This window comes from Leptopilina heterotoma, unplaced genomic scaffold (assembly GCF_015476425.1).
Source record: "Leptopilina heterotoma isolate Lh14 unplaced genomic scaffold, ASM1547642v1 Lhet_270, whole genome shotgun sequence".
Classification (NCBI taxonomy): Eukaryota; Metazoa; Arthropoda; class Insecta; order Hymenoptera; family Figitidae; genus Leptopilina; species Leptopilina heterotoma.
Window position 1 is genome coordinate 1,515,382 of NW_025110979.1, and position 23,831 is coordinate 1,539,212.

The 23,831-nt window shown below is 21.8% G+C and overlaps 1 protein-coding gene across 1 annotated transcript; it reads right to left on the bottom strand.

Annotated features, from left to right (window-relative positions):
- Window positions 1–231: 231 nt before the first annotated feature.
- LOC122503850 lies at window positions 232–23,611 on the bottom strand. The gene is made up of 24 exons (XM_043614596.1): window positions 23,347–23,611; window positions 22,172–22,281; window positions 21,790–21,880; window positions 21,069–21,254; window positions 19,303–19,393; window positions 18,819–18,921; window positions 18,631–18,736; window positions 18,206–18,315; window positions 17,893–17,961; window positions 17,309–17,477; window positions 16,980–17,159; window positions 13,396–13,545; window positions 12,386–12,574; window positions 9,628–9,737; window positions 9,264–9,354; window positions 8,507–8,692; window positions 8,002–8,095; window positions 7,820–7,922; window positions 7,452–7,557; window positions 6,989–7,098; window positions 4,129–4,197; window positions 3,841–4,009; window positions 3,377–3,556; window positions 232–600 (listed from the first exon to the last, which is right to left on the bottom strand). The coding sequence occupies exons 1-24, from the start codon at window positions 23,498–23,500 to the stop codon at window positions 437–439; spliced, it is 3,090 nt and encodes a 1,029-aa protein (XP_043470531.1). The 5' UTR covers window positions 23,501–23,611; the 3' UTR covers window positions 232–436.
- Window positions 23,612–23,831: the final 220 nt, after the last annotated feature.

Sequence of the window (23,831 nt, forward strand, 5' to 3'; positions counted from 1 at the left end):
CATTCGAACATTCATTCATTATTTTACTTTTCTAAAATATCAATAATTTACAAAAGACAAATTTCTAAATTCTAAATAAAATATTTTATTGTTTCTGCCAAGAAAAATATTCTTTTTTTAATCGTTGATTATAAAAAGTTGTTCCGCTAAGTTGATGTACTTTGAAAATTCAATTTTTATCAAAAAGAAGAATTAAAAAAACAGGAAAATTTCAAAAAAATATCACTACTATTATGTTTGCAATCATTCTTTTTATTTTCAAAAATTCTTAAGTAACTACATATGTTACATTATCAAAATATTATATAATTTCTATGTATATGTAAATGTAAAGGCGTGAAAAAAAATTGTCAGTAGTATTGCTTATTAAAATAAAAATAGTTGCTGTGTTATATGTATATTTTTGTTTATAAAAATTAATAGCAATGAAAAATTTTTATTTTATTCTAGTTGTAAATTTTATACGCACTGGAATAGCCGGTCTTAATACTAAATCAGATGTAAAAATTAAATCTTTTGCGTGATCAACAGGTTCAAGGATGAAATTATTTAGAATGTGCGCTGTAAATGTCTTCAGTTCCAGCATTGCGAATTTTTGACCTAAAAAAATTTATTTTTACTATATTTTGAATTTTTGACCTAAATAATACTTTTTTTTTACTTTATTCTGTATTTTTGATCTAAAACGAATATTGTTTCCTTTCTATTTTGTTCTATTTCTTTAATTTTTTATTTTAACCTCTAAAAAATTAGGTTTAATTTTGACCTAAAAATCAGGTTTAATAATTTGAACTACGTTAATTTATTAATTATTTCGAAAATTATAACTAAAATGTATATTAAAAATTATATTTAAAAAATTGGTTTCAACATATTTATAAGCTTAGTAAATATCTGTAAAATTTTTTGAACTTTTGACTTAAAAAATCAGGTTTAATTTCAAATCACAATAGTTAAGGGGTAACATTACTCTAGAGTCAGGAAAAGAGATCTATATCTTTGATGATTTATTTTCAAACATAGAAACTAGAATAGGATTTTTTTTCGAGGGTTTATTAAATACATATTTAAGAGAACAAAAAAATTTTTATTAAAAATTTTAGAACAAAATGGCGGCGATAAATTACATCCCGTGTGGAAATCGCCAAGGTTTGCCAATATTGATTATTGGGTCTATAATGGTCCTAGCTGGGAATGTACCTTAACCTGGCCCTAGCTTGGTAATAGCTAGAACTTCTTGTTAGATTATAAGTTATAAAATATGTTTAACAATTTATTTAAAAATATGTATCAGTAATTGTTTATGTGTAATTTGAAGTAACATTTAAACAGCACATAGCACAATTGAGACAATATTGAACTGAAATGTTTACTTTTAACTTTGCATTTGTAAAATTTGACAGATTATCAGTAGAATTCTACTAATTGCTATTAACAGAATTAAGTTACTAATAATTAGTAGAAAGTTACTGATTCGATTAGTAAAATATAAGTTACTGATTTAAACTGTTGTATAAAAATATTACATAGTCAAATTTACTAATTTACAAGTTGAATTTAAAGGTTATGTTGGTTGAAATAAATCTTTAAATGTCTGTAGCTTTTCAATGTTGGGCGCATAAGTTGACTAAACATTGCATGAATGTTTACAATTTTCTTTAATTTTTTAAGTTTTCCAAAACTATTCTTAAAATTTCCTTTAAACTTCCTCCTTTAGAGAAAAAATTCATTTAAATTAAAAAAATTGTTACTTTATGCAATGTTTAGTTAACTTTTGCGCCGAACATTAAAAAACTGCTGACATTAAATATTTATTTAAAGTTTCATGAGCTTTGAGATTTAAGCTGCAGTTAATTAACTCAATTAAAATTTTCGTTACAATATATTTTTCAAGTTAAATTTTTAAAACCGTTCACGGATTTGTTAACTTCTGTTAAAATCATATTTTGTTGAATGAAACTGAAGTTTCCAACGTTTACGTCAACAAAATGAGATAAAAACTTCAATTTTTAAATAACAATTATTGACTTTCCCTTCCCGATTGGATTAAAAATCTATGTAGGATGTAATGAAAAGAACAATTAAGTTCTTTTTATCAGAAATTATTTGCATCTTGATCTTTAAAAAAATTCTTTTCTCATTTTGCGTCAACGAAAATATTACTGACTTCAGTTTTATTATTTTGAGGCATTTATAACGGAATAGTTAATATGACTTATGATGACAAGAATAACCTGAAGTATCATGCAACGCATCGTACCGAGCGAGCGTGGTTAAGTGGTTAGGTTATCGGTTTACGAATGTTAGGGTCGTGCGTTCAACTCCCAACGTGTGGGGATTTTTTCTCTGTTAGTATATAGGAATTAAGTATTATAAATTACATGAGAACAAAAGTAGGTAAAAAAAGATAAAATAATGAATCTCAATAATAATAAATAATTTTTTTTTAAATAGTTAATAAACTTTTCCTTTTATTGGGCCTAACTAGATTTTCTAGGTAGAACCAGGCTAGAAGAGCGTGACGTTTCAACCTAGGGCCTACAAGGATAAACAAGCTAGGACCAAGTTAATAAAGGGGAAATCTAGGTGGAACCAATAACGGGCCATTAGAAAATTTCCACACGGGATAGTAAAAATCGCCTTTTTTTTCTTTAACAAAATGGTTTGAAAGGTTTCTTGAAAAGTTTAAGTCCTGGAACAGAAAACAAAGAAATTTTATAATCTATATAATATAAATTTGAGAAGTACATAGGAGTGTTTTTTATATCAATTTTTGTAAAAATAGTTCTCTTCTTTTTAGTAAAATAATTCATTTTTCGTTAAAAAATAAAAAGTAAATTGTTCATAAAAAGTAAAGTTTCTATCCAATCAAACACTCCTATGTACTTTTCAAGTTTGTATTATATAGATTATAAAATTTCTTTGTTTTCTGTTCCAGGACTTAAACTTTTCAAGAAACCTTTCCAGCCGTAAAAAAGTAGTCGATTTTTACTGTGAAATTTATCGCCGACATTTTGTTACAAAATTTTAAATAACAATTTTTTTCTACACTTTAATATGTATTTAGTAAACCCTCCAAAAAGAAATCCTATTCTTTTTGTGATTTTCTCTAAACAAATCATCAAAGACATAGGTCTCTTTTTCTGGCTCTAGAGTAGTGTTACCCCTTAATAAATTTATTATAATTTTAAAAAAAATTTTAACTAAAATAAGTTAGATTCAAAAGATTTATAGTATCTTATAATGAAAAAGATCTTTAAAATTTTTTGAAATTTTGACCTAAAAAATTATGGTTAATATATTTTTTGTTAACTTATTTATTTATTAAATTTGTAGATAAATGTCGAGAGTAATTTTTTTATTGTTTATATTTTACCTATACAATTGCGTGGACCAGCACTGAACGGAATAAATGAATATGGATGACGTTTTTGACTTCTTTCAGGTGAAAATCTTTCCGGATCGAATTTTTCCGGATCTGGCCAAAAATTTGGATCTCTGTGTAAATCAAAAATGTGTAGGTCCGTACTACAACCGGCTGGAATCAAATGGTTCTCTAGAAATTGGAAAAGATTTTTATTTAAATAAACTATTTCTTAGTGAAAATAGTGACAAAAGAAAATTATCAAGATTGTTGCGATTAATGAAATAATAATAATAAATAATTATAAATAATAATAATAAAATATAAATATTAATAATAAAATAAAATTAATTAACGTTTTGATACGTTATTTGATTCATTGATATTATTAGAAAAACTGAGTATGAAAAAAAATAAAAAATCATTTTAATAAAATAAAATAATAAAAAAATTTTTTTTTACTAATTCTAACTAACTTAGTTGCAAGTCTGTACTGAGTTGTCGAGATATTAGGGGAACTGATGGATATAAACGTAAAGTTTCCTTGATACATTGCTCAAGGTAAGTCAATTGTTGTACTTCAGCTGTACTAATTTTGTCATTCGTCTCATTAAGTAACATGTCAATCTCCTCTCTCACACGATCCTGTAAATATTTTTAATTATTTCAGTTTGTTAATTTTTTTACAAATCGAATTTTAAAGTATAGAAAATTATTTCAAATCCGATGAAAAAAAATTTAGATATTTAAAAAAAATGGATAACCTGAATTTCTTTATGCTCGGCCATCATTAATAGCACGAAAGTCATTCCCATTGATGTTGTGTCATGTCCCTGTGAAAAATAATTTAAAATTCAAAATTTAGTTTAAAAATAAAAATATTTTTATTTTTCTTATAATTATACTTTTTATATATTTATTTATTATTTATTTTTTTATTTCTAAAATTATTTGTTAAATTTTTTATTTTCGTTCTTTTTCATATGTTTTTTTTAAATTACATTGGGCCGACAATTTATTCTGTGACATTTAATGGGTAGGGAGGGGCAAACTATTTGTTACGATAAGCAAAAAAATTGGTTGGGAAGGACAAATGTTTCTAAAATTAGAATATATGGATGGACACATTTTATTTTCAATGTTTATTTTACACTTTTTAAAAATATTTTTCTTTTTTGCAAAATAGGAAAACTATAAAAATATTACGAATACTTTTGTTTATTACTTTTGTTTTTGGTTATCTTTAAATAGTTTGTATATTATATTATTATGTTATAATTACTTTTGTTTTATAATTAATTGAAAATTGTAACGACAAATAGAAATCATCAGAATTTTTTCACTTCTAAACAAAATTATTAAACAACTGTGATTAAGAAATAGAAAATTTATTTTTTTTCATTATTTTTTTTAATCACAATTTTTTAAACAGAATTATTATTTTGTTTTAGAAAAAAAAGAAAAATATTTGCACAATTCCTATTTTTAATCTTTATTTTTGGAACAGAATTTTTCACAGGAATTAGGACACTCAAAAATTCAAACTTTTTTAAATTAAACAACTTATAATAATTAAAGATGAAATTTATAATAATTAAAGTAATAAAATCATTATTTTATATTATATAAGAATATTGTTACTGTAACTTCATCACAATTATTTTCATCATCTTAATTCAATTATTATTTTCTAGAATTTTAAATTATTTTTTATGAAAATAATAATTGAAGTCTGATGAAAATAATTAAATTCCTTGTAAAATTTTAATTCTTTTATGAATATAATTTAATGTTTGCGCAAGAATTTCATTAAAATTTTTATAATTGAATTCATTTCAAAAATTTTATTAGAATATAACTATTTTTGAATTGAGGAAAATTTTTGCCAAGAATTTTATCAAAATTTTTAAAAATAATTTATTTAATTCGAAGAATTTTATAAAAAAATTTTTAAATAATTGAATTTTTGCAACGAATTTTATTAAAATATTCAAAATTAATTGAATTCTTACAAAGAACTTTTATTAATTTTTTTGTTAAATAGTTGAATTCCAAGGAAGAATTTTATAAAAAATTTGCAAATCATTGAATTCTTGCAAAGAATTTTGATAAAAAATTTGATAATAATTGAATTTCTTCGAAGAATTTTATTGTTTATGAAAATAATTGGATTTTTTTGGAAAATTTCTTGAATTTATTGAATACAATCGAATTTGTTATTATTGTATTCAAAATAATTGAAATTCTCAGAAGAATTTTAATATTTGTGAAAAATAATTAAATTCTTCAGAGGAATTTTAATAATATATTTCTCTTTAAATAATTTATCTCTTTTATGAATTTTTATAGAAATAGTAGATATTTAGTTCTATGAAGAATTTTGTTTAAATTATTTTCAAAAAAATTGGATTGTTAAAAAGAATTTTATTAAAAGTTTTAAAAATGAATTTTAATAAAAATTGTAAGAATAATTACATTTTTAGAGAAATTCCATTAACATTGTACTAAAAATAATTGAAATTCTGCGATGATTTGTAAATTCTCCAAAATTGAATTTTTTAGTGTTTTCAAAAAAAAATTTAAATTAGAAAATTTTTAAATTCTACTATTTTTAATATTGCTAATTTTATTTAAAAAAGATAGTAAAAAGTTAGCCGCGCGCTTTTGCGCGCGAATTGTTGCTGGTTGCAATTAGAAGTCAATTTTTATTTTGTTTCTGCATATCCGCTATAAGTAAACTTATCTTTGAAATAAAATTAGAAATTAAAATATTCTTATACATCTAAATCATATGCTTATTATTTATCTAATTGAACAAATCAATTTGACCTCTGACAATCTGAAAGGTAATTTTGTCTGAAAATTCTATATAGAATGGAAACAAAGACTTATACTTCCGAAAAATAATATTATAGACTTTAAAATCAGTTAGAAAATTTTGAAAATAGAAAATGCATGAGAAAAATAATCTTTCCCACTATTTGTAATTTATTATTTTTAAATGATAAGTAAATATTTAAAAAATAAGTTTTTAAATAAAACTAAAGTTTGATATTATATGGATAGCTAATTTTTAGCTATTACAGCTAATAATTAGCTGTTTTAGCAAAAAAGTTAGCTATTTTAGCTAATTATTAGCTGCATTAGCTAACAATAATTGCTACCCACAAAGCACAGAAATTTTCTGCAAGTCTGCTGCAGGTTTTCCATGCAAAGTTCACAAGTTTGCATCCAAGTTTGCAGCAAACTTGTATACATATAAAAATGTCACCCTCTTGGCAAGTTTGCAATGAAAACTTGAGGAAAATTTGCAGCAAACTTTCCAAAATACCTAAAAAAATTTTTTCAAAATTTTTCAAAATATATTTTTATGAACGATGCGCCTTCTCTTTAAGGGAAGGTGACTAAAATATAGTGCGCAGCTCTAGATGTCATAGTAAACTACTGAGCAAGTTTGCGAAATTTTTATGTCAAACTTGCAGAAAATTTCTGTACTTTGTGGGTATTCATACAATAGAAATTAAGGTTAGCTAAGGTAGCTGAAAATTAGCTGAAATAGCTAACTATTTTTCTCCGTGTAATAAATTAATATTGATCTTTAAAAAAAAGAATATAAAAATATACCTCGAATATAAATGTATCGACTTCCTCGCGAATACCGTCGTCATCAATTTGATCTCCGAATTTTTGGGCAGCAATTAAATGATCTAACATTGCCATTCTTTTTTTCCTGCCTGCATTAATAAAAATTATTTTCATCTCTTCTTTTTCACAGTCCCATCACATGAGAAGTAAATAATGTTAGTAAATTAATATTGAATTTAACAAATTTATTGTTTCTTGAAAAAAATTTATTAAATTAATAATTATTAATTGATTAATTAAATTAATGATTAATTACTAATGATTCATTAATAAATTAAATTATTTATTAATGAATTAATTAAATTAATTATTATTTAATTAATTAATAATTATTTATTAATAAATTATATTAATTATTAACTAATGAATTTAATTAATAAATATTCATATTTATTTGTAAAAAAAATAGCTACTTTTTTGCAATAAAAAAAATATTAGGTACTTTTAATTCCATCATCGTATACACTGGTTTCACTCTCTGCTGAAATAATTGATTTCAAATGTTGATTGTCCGTTTGTTCATGAAACTCCTTTCTTTCGTTGATAATCTATAAGCAAATAATGATTCTTTTATAATTTACAAAAGAAATACTTTCTTAGTTTCTAACAATTTTTTCCATTCAGTATTCTTTTAATTTAAATTAGTTTTTTTCGTAATTTTATTTACGAAAAATTTCCATAGACTTTGAAATTTCCCAAAAAAAATTATAAACTTTTATAAAGAAAAAATTATTCTTAAATAATTTAAAAATTTTTTGTAATTAAAATTGAAAAAAAAGTATAATTTAAATAAAGGGGAAAAAATCTCACCTTTGTTGAAAATTTGTGAAGAGTCATTAAATATTGATTAAATATTTCTCCTTTTGAAAATAAATTAAAAATCCAATCTGTCGCTAACCACGGTCTAAATGCTCTAAATAAAAATATTTTCTTTTTAGTAAAATTAGAAAAAAAAAATTTATCTTAATTTAATTTTTTTTTTCAAAATTCACCTGTAATATAAAATTTCCACAAGATGCTTTAGGGCATTTCTATACGTATCATCTTGACTGTCTGTATCATGTAACGAAGTACCCATTGCAGTTTCTGTAATTAATGTTTATTTTTATTTTCCATAAATAATTTTTATTGTAAAAAAATAATTATTTTTGAAATTTTTCTTTATTTATTGTTTTCAACTAATTATTTTTAATGCAAAAAAATTATTATTTTTGAAATTTTTCATTATTTATTGTTATCAACTAATTATTTTTAATGTAAAAAAGAAAAAAAAAATAATAAGCAATTTGCAAAGGCGAGAAAAAAATTTTTAATTGAACAATTTTCTTTTTCTTATCAGTAATATTTAGTGTGAAAAAATGTGTATGATTCATAATTTCATGAAAAAGAAAAGATCATGGATTTACTTTAAACAAAAATTACATCTAAACTAAAAAGAAAATACGTTTATTAAAAATAAAGAAAATTAAAATATATAAATAAAAATATTTTTTTCACCACAAATGGTATTTAGAGTGTACTTTGTAAAAATTGGTACAATATCCTGTACACTCTCATCTCCCTCTGTTTTTAAATTTTCCACCAGAATTTTTGAATGTTCGTCAAAAATATCGAGAAATTCCTTGAGAACACTAAAGTGAAAAGCGGGCGTTAACATTTTTCGACGATGTTGCCATTTTTTTCCTGCAATTATTATTATTATATTATTATTATTATCATTATTATTATTATATTATTATACTTTTTTATTATTATTATTATTATTATTATTATTATATTTTTATTAAAAATAAACGAATCATTATTCTTTTACTTCAAATAAATAATAAATAAATCAAACAGGATCAATCATATAGCATGCAATAAATAAAGTATAATGATTCATTAATTTATAAATAAATAATTTTAAATAGTTTATTTTAAATTCTGTTATATTTTATTATTCTATTAATTTAATTAAAATAAAAATCGTAATTTTTAAAATTTATTAAAATGTAAATTTCATTTATTTATAATTGTATAGAGGTATTTATTTTTTTATCTTTCTTTGTATGCACCTAAAGCATTATAAGCATGTAAAATAAATAAATATTTTTATTTACCATTATTTATTGTATTTATTATTTAAATATTTACCGATTTACATTTACATTATATTTATTTGTACCTAATTTATTTATAAATTTTTAAAACAAAAATAAAAATTATAACTTTTTTTTCTATATGGAAAATGAAAAACTTTTTTCTTTCCTACCTGTACTTGTCAGTAAACCAGTCTTTAACCATGGATGTAAAAAATCGTAGTCTTTACTTTTTTCAATGTGCTTCATACTCGATAAGAGAACCTGTTTAATTTGATAAAAAAAAGTAAAACAGAAATTTAACCAAGAACAATATAGGCAAAGGGCTTAAAAGTTTTTCCAAAATATAATTTTAACACTTGAAATTCTATATTTGTTTGTTTTTCCGTTAGTTTGGATTCAGTAGTTTTAGTATCATCAATAGAGTATATAAATAAAATTTTATAAAAAAAATAATATTATTAATAATTTTACAAAATAAAAATAATTTGTATTTATGATTTATTAGTAAATAACTATTTATTCTTTAAAAATCACCTCAGCATCATCGGGATGGTACAGATTCACAACTGGATTATGAGCCAGCCAAACTCTCCACAATGGATAGTATTCTTTGTTGAGTTTTCTTATTAAATTCCATACATCAACTGGAAAAAGAAATTTAATAATTTCTTAAACGATTTATTAAATTCATAAATATTATTCAATATGAAATTTTATTATTTGATATTATAATAATATGGTATATTAATCAAAGTGCATTTATTTTTGTTATTTTTATTTATTCTCTTATTGACAAATTCTTTACTTATTTTTTTAAAGTAGATTTTTCTTATTAATTTTTATAATTATTATTTATGTTATTATTATTACTAATTATTATTATTAATATATTTTATATTAATTTTTTGTTATTACTAATTTTGTTAAACAAAAATTTACAAATAAATTTCTATTTGTCATTAAATGTTATTATTTATTGAATATTATTTTAGAATTAATATTCTAAAAAAATTAATAATAGTCAGGTAGGAGAGTCTAATTGAAATCAATTGAAATTAAAATAGACTCCATTAGGAGTTAATTATAATATTCGAAAAATTCTTATTTTTGAATTAATACTGCGTTGACATTCTATTTTATGATTGCAAATTAGATATTAATCACAGGTTTGTCGTAATAATTTTCTTTATAAAAATACATGCTACAATGTAGAAGAATTATGTAATATTTTTAAACTTGAAGCAAACTGTGTTTAATACTCTCTGGAAAATAATTTTTATTCCACTCTATATTTATTTTCTTTCTATAATTTTCTCTTTTTCTTCTAAAACTTTTTTTCAAGATTAATTAATTTTTTTATTATAAAAACTAATTTGTTTTTTATTAAAATTTAATGTATTAAAATTAATATAGAATCAATTTATATTAAATATTTTAAAAATTTTAACTTAATTGAATTTTAATTTTCACTATAATTAATTTATGAAAATATATTCGAAAAATTAAGAATAGAAATATGTTTTCTGTTAAAAGTATAGTCAAAAGAAAGAGAGATAATGAATAATCTCTCTTTTTTGTATTTGATGCTCCAAACGATTACCGACGATTATAATTAGTAAAAAAAAAGTAAACAGCATATTTGTTATCAGTTCAAAGAAAGTAGTGTATTAATGTTAAATATGAATTAATTAATTTTATTAACAAATAATATTAAATATTATTGTTTTATTTATTATTGTGAATTGCATATTTTATAATTTTTGTAACTTTTATAATTTTTAATCTGAAATAATTTAATTCTTGATTTCGTGCAGGGAATACAAAAAATCACTTTAAAAAATTATTTTCAATAATTATTGTATTTTTTTTGAAGAATTGTGACCAAAAATTTGTAAAGTAATTCAATTTGACAAAAAATTTTGTACTTAAATAATTCATTTATCGTTGAATTCTAATAAGAATTGATTTAAAAAAGATTTTATTTTTATTAAAATTCTCGAGAATTAAAAATAATGGAATTCTTTTGAAGGAGATTATATGAAATTTTTTTGGAAAATAATTGAATTCTTTTAAAGAATATTATGAAATTTTTAAAAATAATTCAATTCTTTCAAAAAATTTACTTCAAATTACATTAGAAAATAATTGAATTTTTTTATTAAATTATTATTTATTTTTATTTATTTTATTAAAATCGTATTAAAGTAATTGAATTCTTTTCAAGAGAATCATCAAATTTTTTACGAAAATAATTAAATTGTTTGACAAATTTTGTTTTAATAAAATTTTTCTCATTAAATTTTTTCGACAAGTTTTATTAAAATTGAATTGAAATATTAAAAGTAATTGAATTCTTACGCTAAAATTTTATTACAATTTTAGAAAATAACTGAAATGTTTTAAAGAATTTATTAAAATTTTCACAAAATAATGTACAATAATAATTAATTAGTTAATTATTTATTAGTAAGTGAATTTTCGAAAATTTTGAATCGTAAATTATTCAAAAATTGTTGTTATTATTATTTATTTATAATATTACAATTTATTTATTATTTATTTTTATTTGAGAATAAAAAATTTTGCAGTATGCATATAATGCTAATTAAATTAATTAGTAAATAACTAATTATAAATAGAATATCACTAAATATTATTAATTATTACATAATATTAAATATTAGTACAAAAAAACTTGTTGAAATGCAATTAGATTTAAAAAATTTTTTATATTGGCATAACAAGAATTATTATCACTTGGTAGCAAATTACTAAAAAAAATATTATAGAATTGAAAAATACAATTACTTTTTAAAAATTATTTATTGTAGTTAATTAAAAAAATTGTGTTTCATTCCGACAGGTTTTACTGTATTGATATTAAATGTCCCTGAAGTTATCGTCGATGCTCAGCGTCAAAAATTATTATTTTGGGATCTTTAGTTACTAATTTAATTTATTATATTTCCCTAGGGAGTTAAAGTATTTTCAAAGTGATACTTGTTTAATTTAAAATCTTTGAAAAATTTATTCGATTTCCTATTTTGTTTCATGGGAGAAAAATATTTTTCAACACTTAGCAATGACGTTAATTTCAGAGATCTTATTAATTAATATTATTTTAAAAATTAATTATTAATATTATTATTTATTTTTTAAATTATTTACTTATTTATTTGTTTATTTATTTATTCATTTATTTATACATTTATTTATTTGTTTATTTATTTATGAACTGGAAAATTATAATATTAAAATGCGATTTTTATTAGAAATTTCATAACCCACTCACCGGATGAACCTTGAAAAAGAAGCGAATTTCCTAAAAGAGGAAGAGTCCGTGGTCCTTGTAATTTATTAACCATTCTCCCACATCTACCGTAATGAGTGTAAAAATGATAAAAGGCCAGGCCCAATATTAAAATAAACAATAAAAAAAACATGATGAAAATTTTGCAATATTCCAAAAAATAATCACAATTTCATCAGTTTTTTGAATGGAACGTTTTTATAAAAGAATGAACACAACTTATCCTTTGAGTGATACAAAGTGTTACTGTGTAGACGTCAAATGCAACGCTGAAGAACTTTGTGCAAACTGTAATTGACCAGGGCCGTATTATGAGAATCCAACCATTTTATTTTAAATGCAAATAAAAAATTATATATTTCTTTAATTTTTTCTTCATTTTTTCCATAAAAATTTATTTCTTCGCCAAATAGTAAACAAATCAAATAACGTGCGGATAATAATTATTAAATTTAATTACAATTTAGAATTTGCAATAAAACATTCATCACTCAATATTTTTGTATACACACAACTTTTTTGTTTAAACATTTACATTTTACAATTACGAAGATTATAATGCAAAAGAAAAATTATAAAATATTTTATAAATTTAAACATATATTTATTCGCGATAACAATGTTTTAATCTCGAGAGTAAATTTTATTTATAAACAAGAAAAATGATAAGCGTATATAGTTGACAATTTTAATTATTGACATCATCGCCATGAGAATTATATCAATATTGTTTCTACAAGAATAAACTTTGTAAGTTTAAGACGAAGAAAAAATTCTCCACACTTTAAAAGAAGAAAGATGAGAAAAACCGCAAAAAAATAATATTTGATTTATATGAAAAAAAAGGTAATCTTTTTCTTTTCATGAAACAAATATTATTTTTCTGTTTATTAACTAGATTCATCATATCTACTTTTTATAGAGAATAGATGAAAATATAATTTCTGTAGCAGATAAAAAAAATCATATTTAACTATAATTTTATTTTCTAGTTATAAATTTAACGCGAATTGGTGTTGCGGCTCTTATAACTAAATCTGCGGTAAAAATGATATCCCTCGAATTATCAATTGGTTCGAAGGTGAAATTGTGGAGCAAGTGGGCCATGAGAGCTTTTAATTCCAACATGGCAAACTTTTGACCTGAAATATAAAAAAACAGGTTTTATAATTTTTTTTCTATTTTCTATGTATTTTAATTTTAATTTCTTTATTTTATTTTAATTTTTTGGTCCAACAAAATCATTAGATTAAATCATTAGATTCCTGGAGAGCAATTTTGTAATTTGACTTTAACTTTGACTTTCGAATTTGATTTTGACATTGAATTTTTTACTTTAACTTTGAATTCGATTTGACTTTGATTTTTAGCTTTAAATTTGACTTTTGATATGATTATTACTTTGAATTTGACTATAACTATCACTATCAATACGATTTTGACTTTGACAATAACTTTTTCACTTTAACTTTGACTTTGATATTGAATTTGACTTTAACATTAAATAATAAATATTTAGCATTAAAAATTTAAACATTTAAAAACAAACATTAACATTAACATTGTTTATTAAACATTTAACATTTAACATTAAATTTCGATTCAATTTTGACTATAGCTTTGACCTTTCATTTGATTTTGACTTTGACTTTCTATTCGATTTTAAGTTTCATTTTTACTTTGACTTTCGTTTCAATTTGACTTTGACATTGACTTCCCAAAGTCAAAAGCTAAAGTAAAAGAAAAGACTTTAGCTTTGATTTTGACTTTGACATAGACTTTTTGACTTTGATTTTATCTTTAAATTTGACTATCATTATAACTTTTATAACATTAAATTTCTATTTGATTTCGATTTTAACCTTAACTTCCAATTAGATTTTGACTTTGACATTGACTTTTTGACTTTAACTTTGATTCTGACTTTGAATTTGACTTTAATTTTGACTTTCGATTCAATTTTGACTTTGATTTTGACATTAATTTTGACTCTGACTATAACATTAAATTTCTATTCGATTTTGATTTTAACTTTAACATTCAATTTGATTTTGACATTGAAATTGACTTTTTGACTGTAACTTTCATTTTGACTTCGAATTTGACTATAATTTTGACTTTAAATTCGATTTTGGCTTTGATTTTTCCTTTAATTTTGACATTTAATTCAATTTTGACTATGAAATTGACTTTTTGATAATAACTTTAATTACGATTTTGACTTTAACTTTTAATTTCAATTTTGACTTTGACATAGACTTTTTGACTTTGATATTGTCTTTGAATTTTACTTTCATTTTAACTTTGGATTTGATTTTGACATTGATTTTGACTTTCAATTTGACTTTAATTTTAAAATTCGATTCGATTTTGACTTCGATTTTGACACTGACTTTTTGATTTAAACTTTGACTTTGACTTTGAATTTGACTTTAATTTTAAAATTCGATTCGATTTTGACTTTGATTTTAATTTTGATATTTAATTTAATTTTGATTTTGACATTGACTTTTTGATTTAAACTTTGATTTTGTCTTTGAATTTGACTTTAATTTTAAAATTTGATTCGATTTTGATCTTGATTTTAATTTTGACATTTAAATGAATTTTGACTTTTTAATTGAATATTGACTTTTTGACTTAAACTTTGATATTAACACGGTGAAACTAGCGACCCGCCGGCCGCCAGCCATCAGAAGAATCTATAGGCGTCGACACACATAGTAGCGCGGTGGCCATATACGGTTCAATCAACGCAAAAACAACGTACGCTAGCTATTACAGTTTATAGAAAAAAATTGCAATAGTCACATTTTAAAGAGCAATAATCCCCCTTTAATTTGTGACCAAGAAATAAAAATTTGATCAAAAATTATTCAAGTTATAAATTTTTGTTTAACTTTTTTTACAATTTTCGTTTTTCTGATACGGGCGGGTGGGGACGCTGGTTATCAAAATTTTTTTTAAAAAATTCTTATTGGTCCAATGAAAAGAAGCATTAATCCCTCTTTAATTTCCGACCAAGAAACAAAAAATTGGTCAAAAATTATTCAAGTTATGAATTTTTGTTGAACATTTTTTACAATTCTCGTTTTTCTGATACGGGCGGGTGAGGACGCTGGCTATCAAAAATTTTTAAAAAAAATTTTTATTGGTCCAATAAAAAGAAGCATTAATCCCTCTTTAATTTGCGACCAAGAAATAGAAATTTGGTCTAAAATTGTTCGAGTTATGAATTTTTTTCGATTTATTTTCCAATTTTCGTTTTTCGAAGCGTGGGGACGCTGGCTAAAAAAATTTTTTTTTAAATTCTTATTGGTCCAGTGAAAAGAAGCATTAATCCCTCTTTAATTTGCGACCAAGAAACAAAAAATTGGTCAGAAATTATTTAAGTTATGAATTTCTTTTCGATTTATTTTCCAATTTTCGTTTTTCTGATACGGGCGGGTGGGAACGCTGGTTATCAAAATTTTTTTTTAAAAATTCTTATTGGTCCAATGAAAAGAAGCATTAATCCCTCTTTAATTTGCGACCAAGAAACAAAAAATTGGTTAGAAATTATTTAAGTTATGAATTTTTGTTGAACATTTTTTACAATTCTCGTTTTTCTGATACGGGCGGGTGAGGACGCTGGCTATCAAAAATTTTTTAAAAAAATTTTTATTGGTCCAATAAAAAGAAGCATTAATCCCTCTTTAATTTGCGACCAAGAAACAAAAAATTGGTCAGAAATTATTTAAGTTATGAATTTCTTTTCGATTTATTTTCCAATTTTCGTTTTTCTGATACGGGCGGGTGGGAACGCTGGTTATCAAAATTTTTTTTTAAAAATTCTTATTGGTCCAATGAAAAGAAGCATTAATCCCTCTTTAATTTGCGACCAAGAAACAAAAAATTGGTCAGAAATTATTTAAGTTATGAATTTTTGTTGAACATTTTTTACAATTCTCGTTTTTCTGATACGGGCGGGTGAGGACGCTGGCTATCAAAAATTTTTTAAAAAAATTTTTATTGGTCCAATAAAAAGAAGCATTAATCCCTCTTTAATTTGCGACCAAGAAACAAAAAATTGGTCAGAAATTATTTAAGTTATGAATTTCTTTTCGATTTATTTTCCAATTTTCGTTTTTCTGATACGGGCGGGTGGGGACGCTAACTATCAAAAAAATTTTAAAAAATTTTCAATTGTCACATTTTAAGGAGCCCTTTAATTTTATCTTTTTATTTTATCTCCCTTTAATTATTGCTCCTTAAAATGTGACGATTGAAAATTTTTTAAATAAATTTTTGATAGCGAGCGTCAAAGTGGAAGTAATAATTTCATGAAAGTAAAAATTAATTTTTATTTTAAATGATTTTTAATGAATCTACTTATAAATTTTCTTTTCTTTCTTAATTAAAAATTAGAATTTCAATAGAGGCCAAAAATGGAAAAAATTTCAGTTCAGAAATTAATGTTAAAAATAATTAAAGCAATTTGTTTACTTTTTAAATTTAAATTATCTTTTTTTCTCTCGATTTTAATAATCGAAATTAAAAAAAAAATGTATTAGTCAAAATTTAATTTTCGTTTTACCTATACAATTACGTGGTCCACCACTGAACGGAATATAACTGAATGGATGACGAATTTGCATTTTCTCAGGCAAAAATCTATCGGGATCGTATTTTTCCGGATTAGGCCAAAAATTCACGTCTCTGTGAATATCGTAAATATGTAAATGCGCACTGGTTCCTGCCGGAATCAAATGATGTGCTAAAAAGACAAAAATAATTGATAATCTAATCAAATTATAATATTATATTGCAAAAAAAAGAAAATTCGAATCAAGTTTTTAAAGAATAAAAAAAAAATAATTCCCATGTGTGTATTGTTTTTTATTTATTTATTTTTCAAAAACTAACTCAATTGCAAATCCTCCTTTATTTCGCGTGATATGAAAGGTACACTTGGATATAAACGCAATGTTTCCTTAATGCATTGTTCAAGATAATTTAAGCCTTGTATTTCTGTCATGTGAATCTGCCCATTTTTTCCATTAAATACATCGTCCACTTCTTTTCTTGCTCGATTCTATATCATTATACGCATAATAAACATAATACTGTAGGTACATAAATGTAAAGAAGAGTTGGTTTCCTTGAATTTTTAAATTTAGTCGTAAAAATGACAATTTTAATTATTTACTAAATAGAAACATAGAAATTTGAATTTTCATTTCAAAATTATTAATTTACTTTAAAAATCGAATTAGACAAACTGTAAAAATCAAAAGTTTATCTAAACTTCAATATTTTCGTATAAAAATTTTTTTGCAATCTGATTTTTCAATTTTTCACTATGAACTTTAGGATAAAAATTTTTTAAAAATTAAAATAAAAATTATCGGAAATTATCAAATGTTATAAAAAGAGCAAAAAACAAATTGGAAATATTTTCAGAAAGAAATGTAAATTTTTGAATTTATTAAAATTAGGAGAAAGTAAACCTGAATATCTTTGTGTTCGGCGAGCATTAATACTGAAAAGCACATTGCCATTGCTGTGGTGTCATGTCCCTGAAATATATCAAAAATAGAATATGAATAATTACATAATTATTAAAAATAAAATATTAATAATTATTTAATCATTATTAATAATTATTCCCCACCGAAGGATGTCCACCTTGTCGTGGTGGTGGGGCTTTTTACTAAGAGGCATCCAAACAGAAGGAATGAATTTTTTTTTATTCTTTAATTTATTAATTTTAATTTTAAAATTTATTAAGTTTTTAACCGCATAAAGAAAAATTTGAATCACCTCAAAAATGAATGTATCAACTTCTTCCCGAATTCCGTCGTCATTAATTTGCCCACCAAATCTCTGGGCGGCTATTAAATGATCCAACATTGCCATTCGTTTCTTTTTGCCTAAATAAATAAACGCAAAAAGTTTATTTAAACCCTATTTTGACGACTGTTAATTACAATCAGTTATTTTTTCAAATTTCAAAGTTTTTTCAAAACTTTAATTAATTGGAATTTAATTTAAATAAATAAATATTTATTTCCATTTACTTTTATTTAATAAATTATTTTTTCGATTTTTTGAAAAATGTTTTTTTATAGGTGAATGAAAAAAAAACTTCTTCCAAAAAATCGAAAAAATAATTTATTATTAAATAATTGTGGAAGAATTGATAAAATATTGATAATTAATTTTAATAATTATTGTAAATTTTTTACTTCTCAGTCCATCATCAAGAGTAATTAATTCTGTATCGGGATTAATAAGCGATTTTAAATGTACATTTTCCGTTTTCTCATGATATTCCTTTTTCGCCTTAATAATCTGAAAATAAAAATTCAGGAATGTAAAAATTTATTTTTGTATTAATATTTATTACGTTTTTTTTTTTTAAAAAAAGGCCAACCTTGTATGAAAAATTGTGCAGTACCGATAGAGACTTCATAAAACTTCTTCCCGATGGAAATAATTTGAATATATAAGTTGGAAATAACCAGGGCCTAGCAAGCCTAAAATTAAATTTATATTATACTTCTGCTAGTTTCTTTCTATTTTATTTCTATTTTATTTCTACAATTAATATTTCTTATTTTTAATTTTAAATCTGTAATCATTTATATTTTTATTCTTTAAAAATAAAAAAAAATATCGACCAATGGGACAAATAGTTACTTATTTGCCCCATTTGTCGAGATTTTTTTTTTATTTTTAAAGAATAAAAATATAAATGAAAACAGATGTAGAATTAAAAATAAAAATATATTATTTATTTAGAAATAAAATAGGAAGAAAATAGCGTCGATAATAAATTTCCTGAATCAAAATTTAACTTATTACCCCGCTGTTAATAATTACCCCATTTGAGGATACTGAACAATTTTGTGACTAACCTGTAAACCAATTGTTTTGAAACATTTTTTAGAGCATTTCGATAGGTATTATCGATATTTGTTTCAAGTAATGATGTGCCCATTGCGGTTTCTAAAAGTTGTTTTTTAAAATATTTAATTATTAATTAATAAGTAATTAAAACTGTACCTACTAATTAATATTAATTACTAATTGAAAGTAATAATTAATAACATAACTACTTAATATTAATTATTATATTAATTATTACTAAAATAATGCAAAGAAAAATTTGAGAATCGTAATAATTACTACAAATTAAATTAATAACTAGCAAAAATACGTGCGCGACTAACTTCTTACTAGCTGTTTTTAAAAATAAAATTAGCAATTTTAAAAATAATAGAATTTAAAAATTTTCTAATTAAAATTTTTGTTGAAAAAACTAAAAAAATTCAATTTTGGAGAAATTACAAATAATTGAAAAAATTCAATTTTTTTCAAGAACAATAAAATTCTTCTTTATAAAATTCAACTACGTTCAAAAATTTGAAAAAAATTCTTGTAAAAATCCCAATTTTCTTTATAAATAACAAAATTCTTCCTCAAAGTTCAATAATTTTCAAATCAATTTCAAATTCCCAAAAATAGTACGCAAACATTGAATTATTTTCATAAATAATAAATATTTCTCAGATATTCAATTATTTACAAATTTTATAAATTTCTTCTCAATAATTTACTTATTTTTATAAAAAAAAATTTTTTTCTGAGGATTTCAATTATTTTTATAAAAAATAATTAAAAATTGTAGAAAATAATAATTAATTTGAAATGATGGAAATAATTTTGAAAAAGTTACTGTAATAATATTCTTATAATATAAAACAATAGTTTTATCACTCGGTCATTTTTAATTATTATAAAGCATGAAGAAATCGATCACTCTGAGTCTTCGACTCGGCTTCATGTTTTATAAAAAATATTCTTATAAGTTATTGAATTTAAAAAGATTAATAAAATTTCCCAAAACAATTCAATTATTTTTAAAAAATTTTTAATAAAATTCTACACGAACGCATTCAATTATTTTCCAAAAAAATAAAACTTTTTACATGAATTCAATTATTTAAAATAAAATTTGCATAAATTTTTTCGAAAAAATAAAATATTTTATCCCTTTCAGGGATTTAATTATTTTCATAAATAATAAAATCATTCGATGGAAGTTAATTATTTTCATAAATAACAATATTCATCAAAAGAATTCAATTATTTTCAAAAGTTAATAAAATCCTTCGCAGAAATTCAATTATTTTCAAAAAATCTTTAAAAAGAATGTCAACATTTCAATTATTTTTATAAATAAATTGCAGAATTCTTCGCCAAAAATTTAATTATTTTCAGGAATTCTTTCAAAATTCATTGCAAAAGTTAAATTATTTCCATAAATAACAATATTTATCACAAGAATTCAATTATTTTTAAAAGTATAATGAAATTCAATTATTTAAAAAAAATTTAAGAAAATTCATAGCAAGATTTCAATTATTTCCAAAAATTGTTTTTAATTTAATAATTTGTATATCTTAACTATTTTAATAAAATTTCCTAAAACAATTCAATTATTTAAAAACAATTTTGACAAAATTCTACACGAATATTCAATTATCTTCTAAAATAATTAAAATTTTACAGGAATTCAATTTTTAAAAATAGAATTTGCATAAATTCTAACTAATTATTAATTATTATAATAATTATTACTGAAAAAAAACAGGAAAACTCGAAGTGTTATAATAATTACCACAAATAGTATTTAGTGTGTATTTTGTAAAAAAATGCACAAGATTTTGCTCTGATTCATCGCCCTGAGATTTTAGATTTTCAACAAGATTATTTCCCTGTTCCATGAAAATGTCGACAAACTGATGCAAAACACTAAAGTGAAATGTTGGTGTCAACATTTTCCGACGAGTTTGCCACTTTTTACCTTAAAAATAAAAAAGTATGTATTTAATTTTTGTTTTCGAAATAAATGAAACAAAAAATGTTAAAAGTGTAAAAATGTAAAAATATACAAATTTTTAAAAATAACTTTTAATTTACAAAAATAATTTACAAAATTAATTACAAAAATATATATATATATATATATATATATATATATATATATAGGTATATTATACACTGAGAAAAAAGTTTATTTGATTCAAATAATCGATTATTTGTCTTATCAAATAAATATTTACTTGAATCAATTAATTTTTATTTAAATCAATTAAATATTATTTAAATCAATAATTTCAGTATTTAAAGCAAAAATAATCGATTCAAATAAAATTTATTTGATTCGAGTAAATATTTAATTAATAGTCAAGTAATCGACTATTTAAATAAAATAAATTTTTCTCCAGTGTATATATAAATTAAAAAATATCGTGATCACATTATTTTTCCATTTAAATTATTAGAATTAATTAAAAACAAGATTCATATTGAAAAAAACGAACAGAATCAATAATTACCTGTACTGGTTAGTAAACCATTATTTAGCCAAGGATGTAAAAAATCATAGAGATGACTTTTCTCAATGTGCTTCATACTTGATAATAGAATCTTGACAAGCAAAAAAAAATTGAATTTTTTACATAAATTTTATTGATTGGATTTAATTTTAAAAAAATATATGAACTAGTTCATTTGAATAGGTATTAATAAAATTTTAAATATTTTAGTAATAAACTAGCAAATACCAACATAAATAAATAATAAAAAATAAAAACAGAAATACAAATAAATATATAGAAAAATAAAAATGAATAAATAAAAGATAAATAAAAAAAAATTATAAAAAACAACTACTTTAAAAAAATTGTAGCATATACATATTATAAAAAAATACATTACCTCTGCATCATATGGATTAAAAATATTAACTGAACAATAATGAGCCAACCAAAGTTTATTTAATGGATAATAGGTCTTTCCAAGGTATCTTGCTTTGTTCCAAATTTCAGCTATATAAAAATAATACAAATTTTGAATTATTAAATAAATAAACAGTAAAACAATATGCAATTAATTTTTCCTCCGAATTCTATAAAATTTATTGTACAATGGAAAAAAAATTTATTTCATTCAAAATAATCGATTATTAAATAAATATTTCTTTATCTTATCAAATAAATATTTTCTTGAATTAAATAATTTTTATTTAAATCAATTAAATGCACGAAAAAAAAAAATTTACTTGGAACAGATATAAATTTAACTGTATTAGCGAAATTTTTCGTTATTTCAGTTAAAAGTTTCGCTATTTTAGAGAAACTTATCGTTGGTCCGGAAAAAAAAGCTTTACCTAGAGGTAAAGTTTTTTTTTGCGTGTGGTACTTGAATCAATAATTTCATTATTTGAAGCAAAAAGAAAATTTAATTGACTCAAATAAAAAAATTATTTGATAATTAATATTTATTAATGTTAATAATAAAATTTTTTTTTAAATTTTAATAATTAATAATTTTTAATAATAATAATAATAATTAATAATAATAATAATAATAATAATAATAATAATAATAATAATAATAAAAATAATAATAATTTTTTTTGTTTTTGGGTTTTACGAAAAAATTGACAAATTTTATTTTTATTTTTATGACGATTTGAAAAAGATGATGTAAATAATATCACTGTTTTATTTCTGTAAGAAAATTCAAACTCTCATTATTTTGTATTTATTTTGTATTTATTATGATTCATAATATTGTATTAATTTGTAAATTCGTTTATCACATTTCTTATATTATTGTTTGATAGACTCCTTGAAGAGGAAATCGTTGAGATTTCGAAACGTTGGAGAAATATATATAATAACATTTGGTCCGAATGAATTTGTTTTTTTTTACCTTACAATAAACTGCTCGGACGTAAAAGATTGATCTTTAATAATTTTTAGATATTTATTGTTTTATTTTATTTAATTTTATTTATTATTTTTTTATTATTTTTTATTATTTATTATTTTTTCATTATTTTTTTATTATTTTTTATTATTTATTATGTAATAATTTTTATTACTTACTTGCGGAAAGTCCTAAAATTTCTAAAGTTCCTATTATCGGAAAAATTGGTGGCCCTGGTAATTTATTTAAAAGTCGTCCATGACGACTGTAATGAATTGAAACATGATAAATTCCTAAAACTATTGCAATAATAATTAATATATAAAAAATCATAATTTTAATTTGCAAAAAAAAAATCAGTTTATTCTTTTATTTTTTACTGCGCAGAGAAAAATTATCAATTAAGTCTGTTCTAGAGATTGATAGAAACTGAATTGTCTCAAGTAAATATTTTTGCGCAACATTAGTCCAGACTCATTAGTAAATGTAGATTATTGCTAAGAAAAAGAAGAGAGAGAGAGAGAGAGAAAAAAAAATTTCATGGTTGAGGAAAAAATTTATTCTTCTTTCATCATTTAAACAACATGCATGTTATTATTCATTGGAATTATATATAGTTTTACTACAATTGAAAAAAAAAGAAAAAAGGAAGAATTACTAGTTG

Excerpts from the sequence above, each read along its gene's own strand:
- LOC122503850 (XM_043614596.1), bottom strand. The coding sequence starts at position 23,500 with ATGATTTTTTATATATTAATTATTATTGCAATAGTTTTAGGAATTTAT. Across the intron at positions 22,282-23,346 it reads AATTTTAGGACTTTCCGCAA|CTGAAATTTGGAACAAAGCA; the intron begins GTAAGTAATAAA and ends ATTTTTATATAG. Across the intron at positions 9,738-12,385 it reads TCTTTTTCAAGGTTCATCCG|TTGATGTATGGAATTTAATA; the intron begins GTGAGTGGGTTA and ends TTCTTTTTCCAG.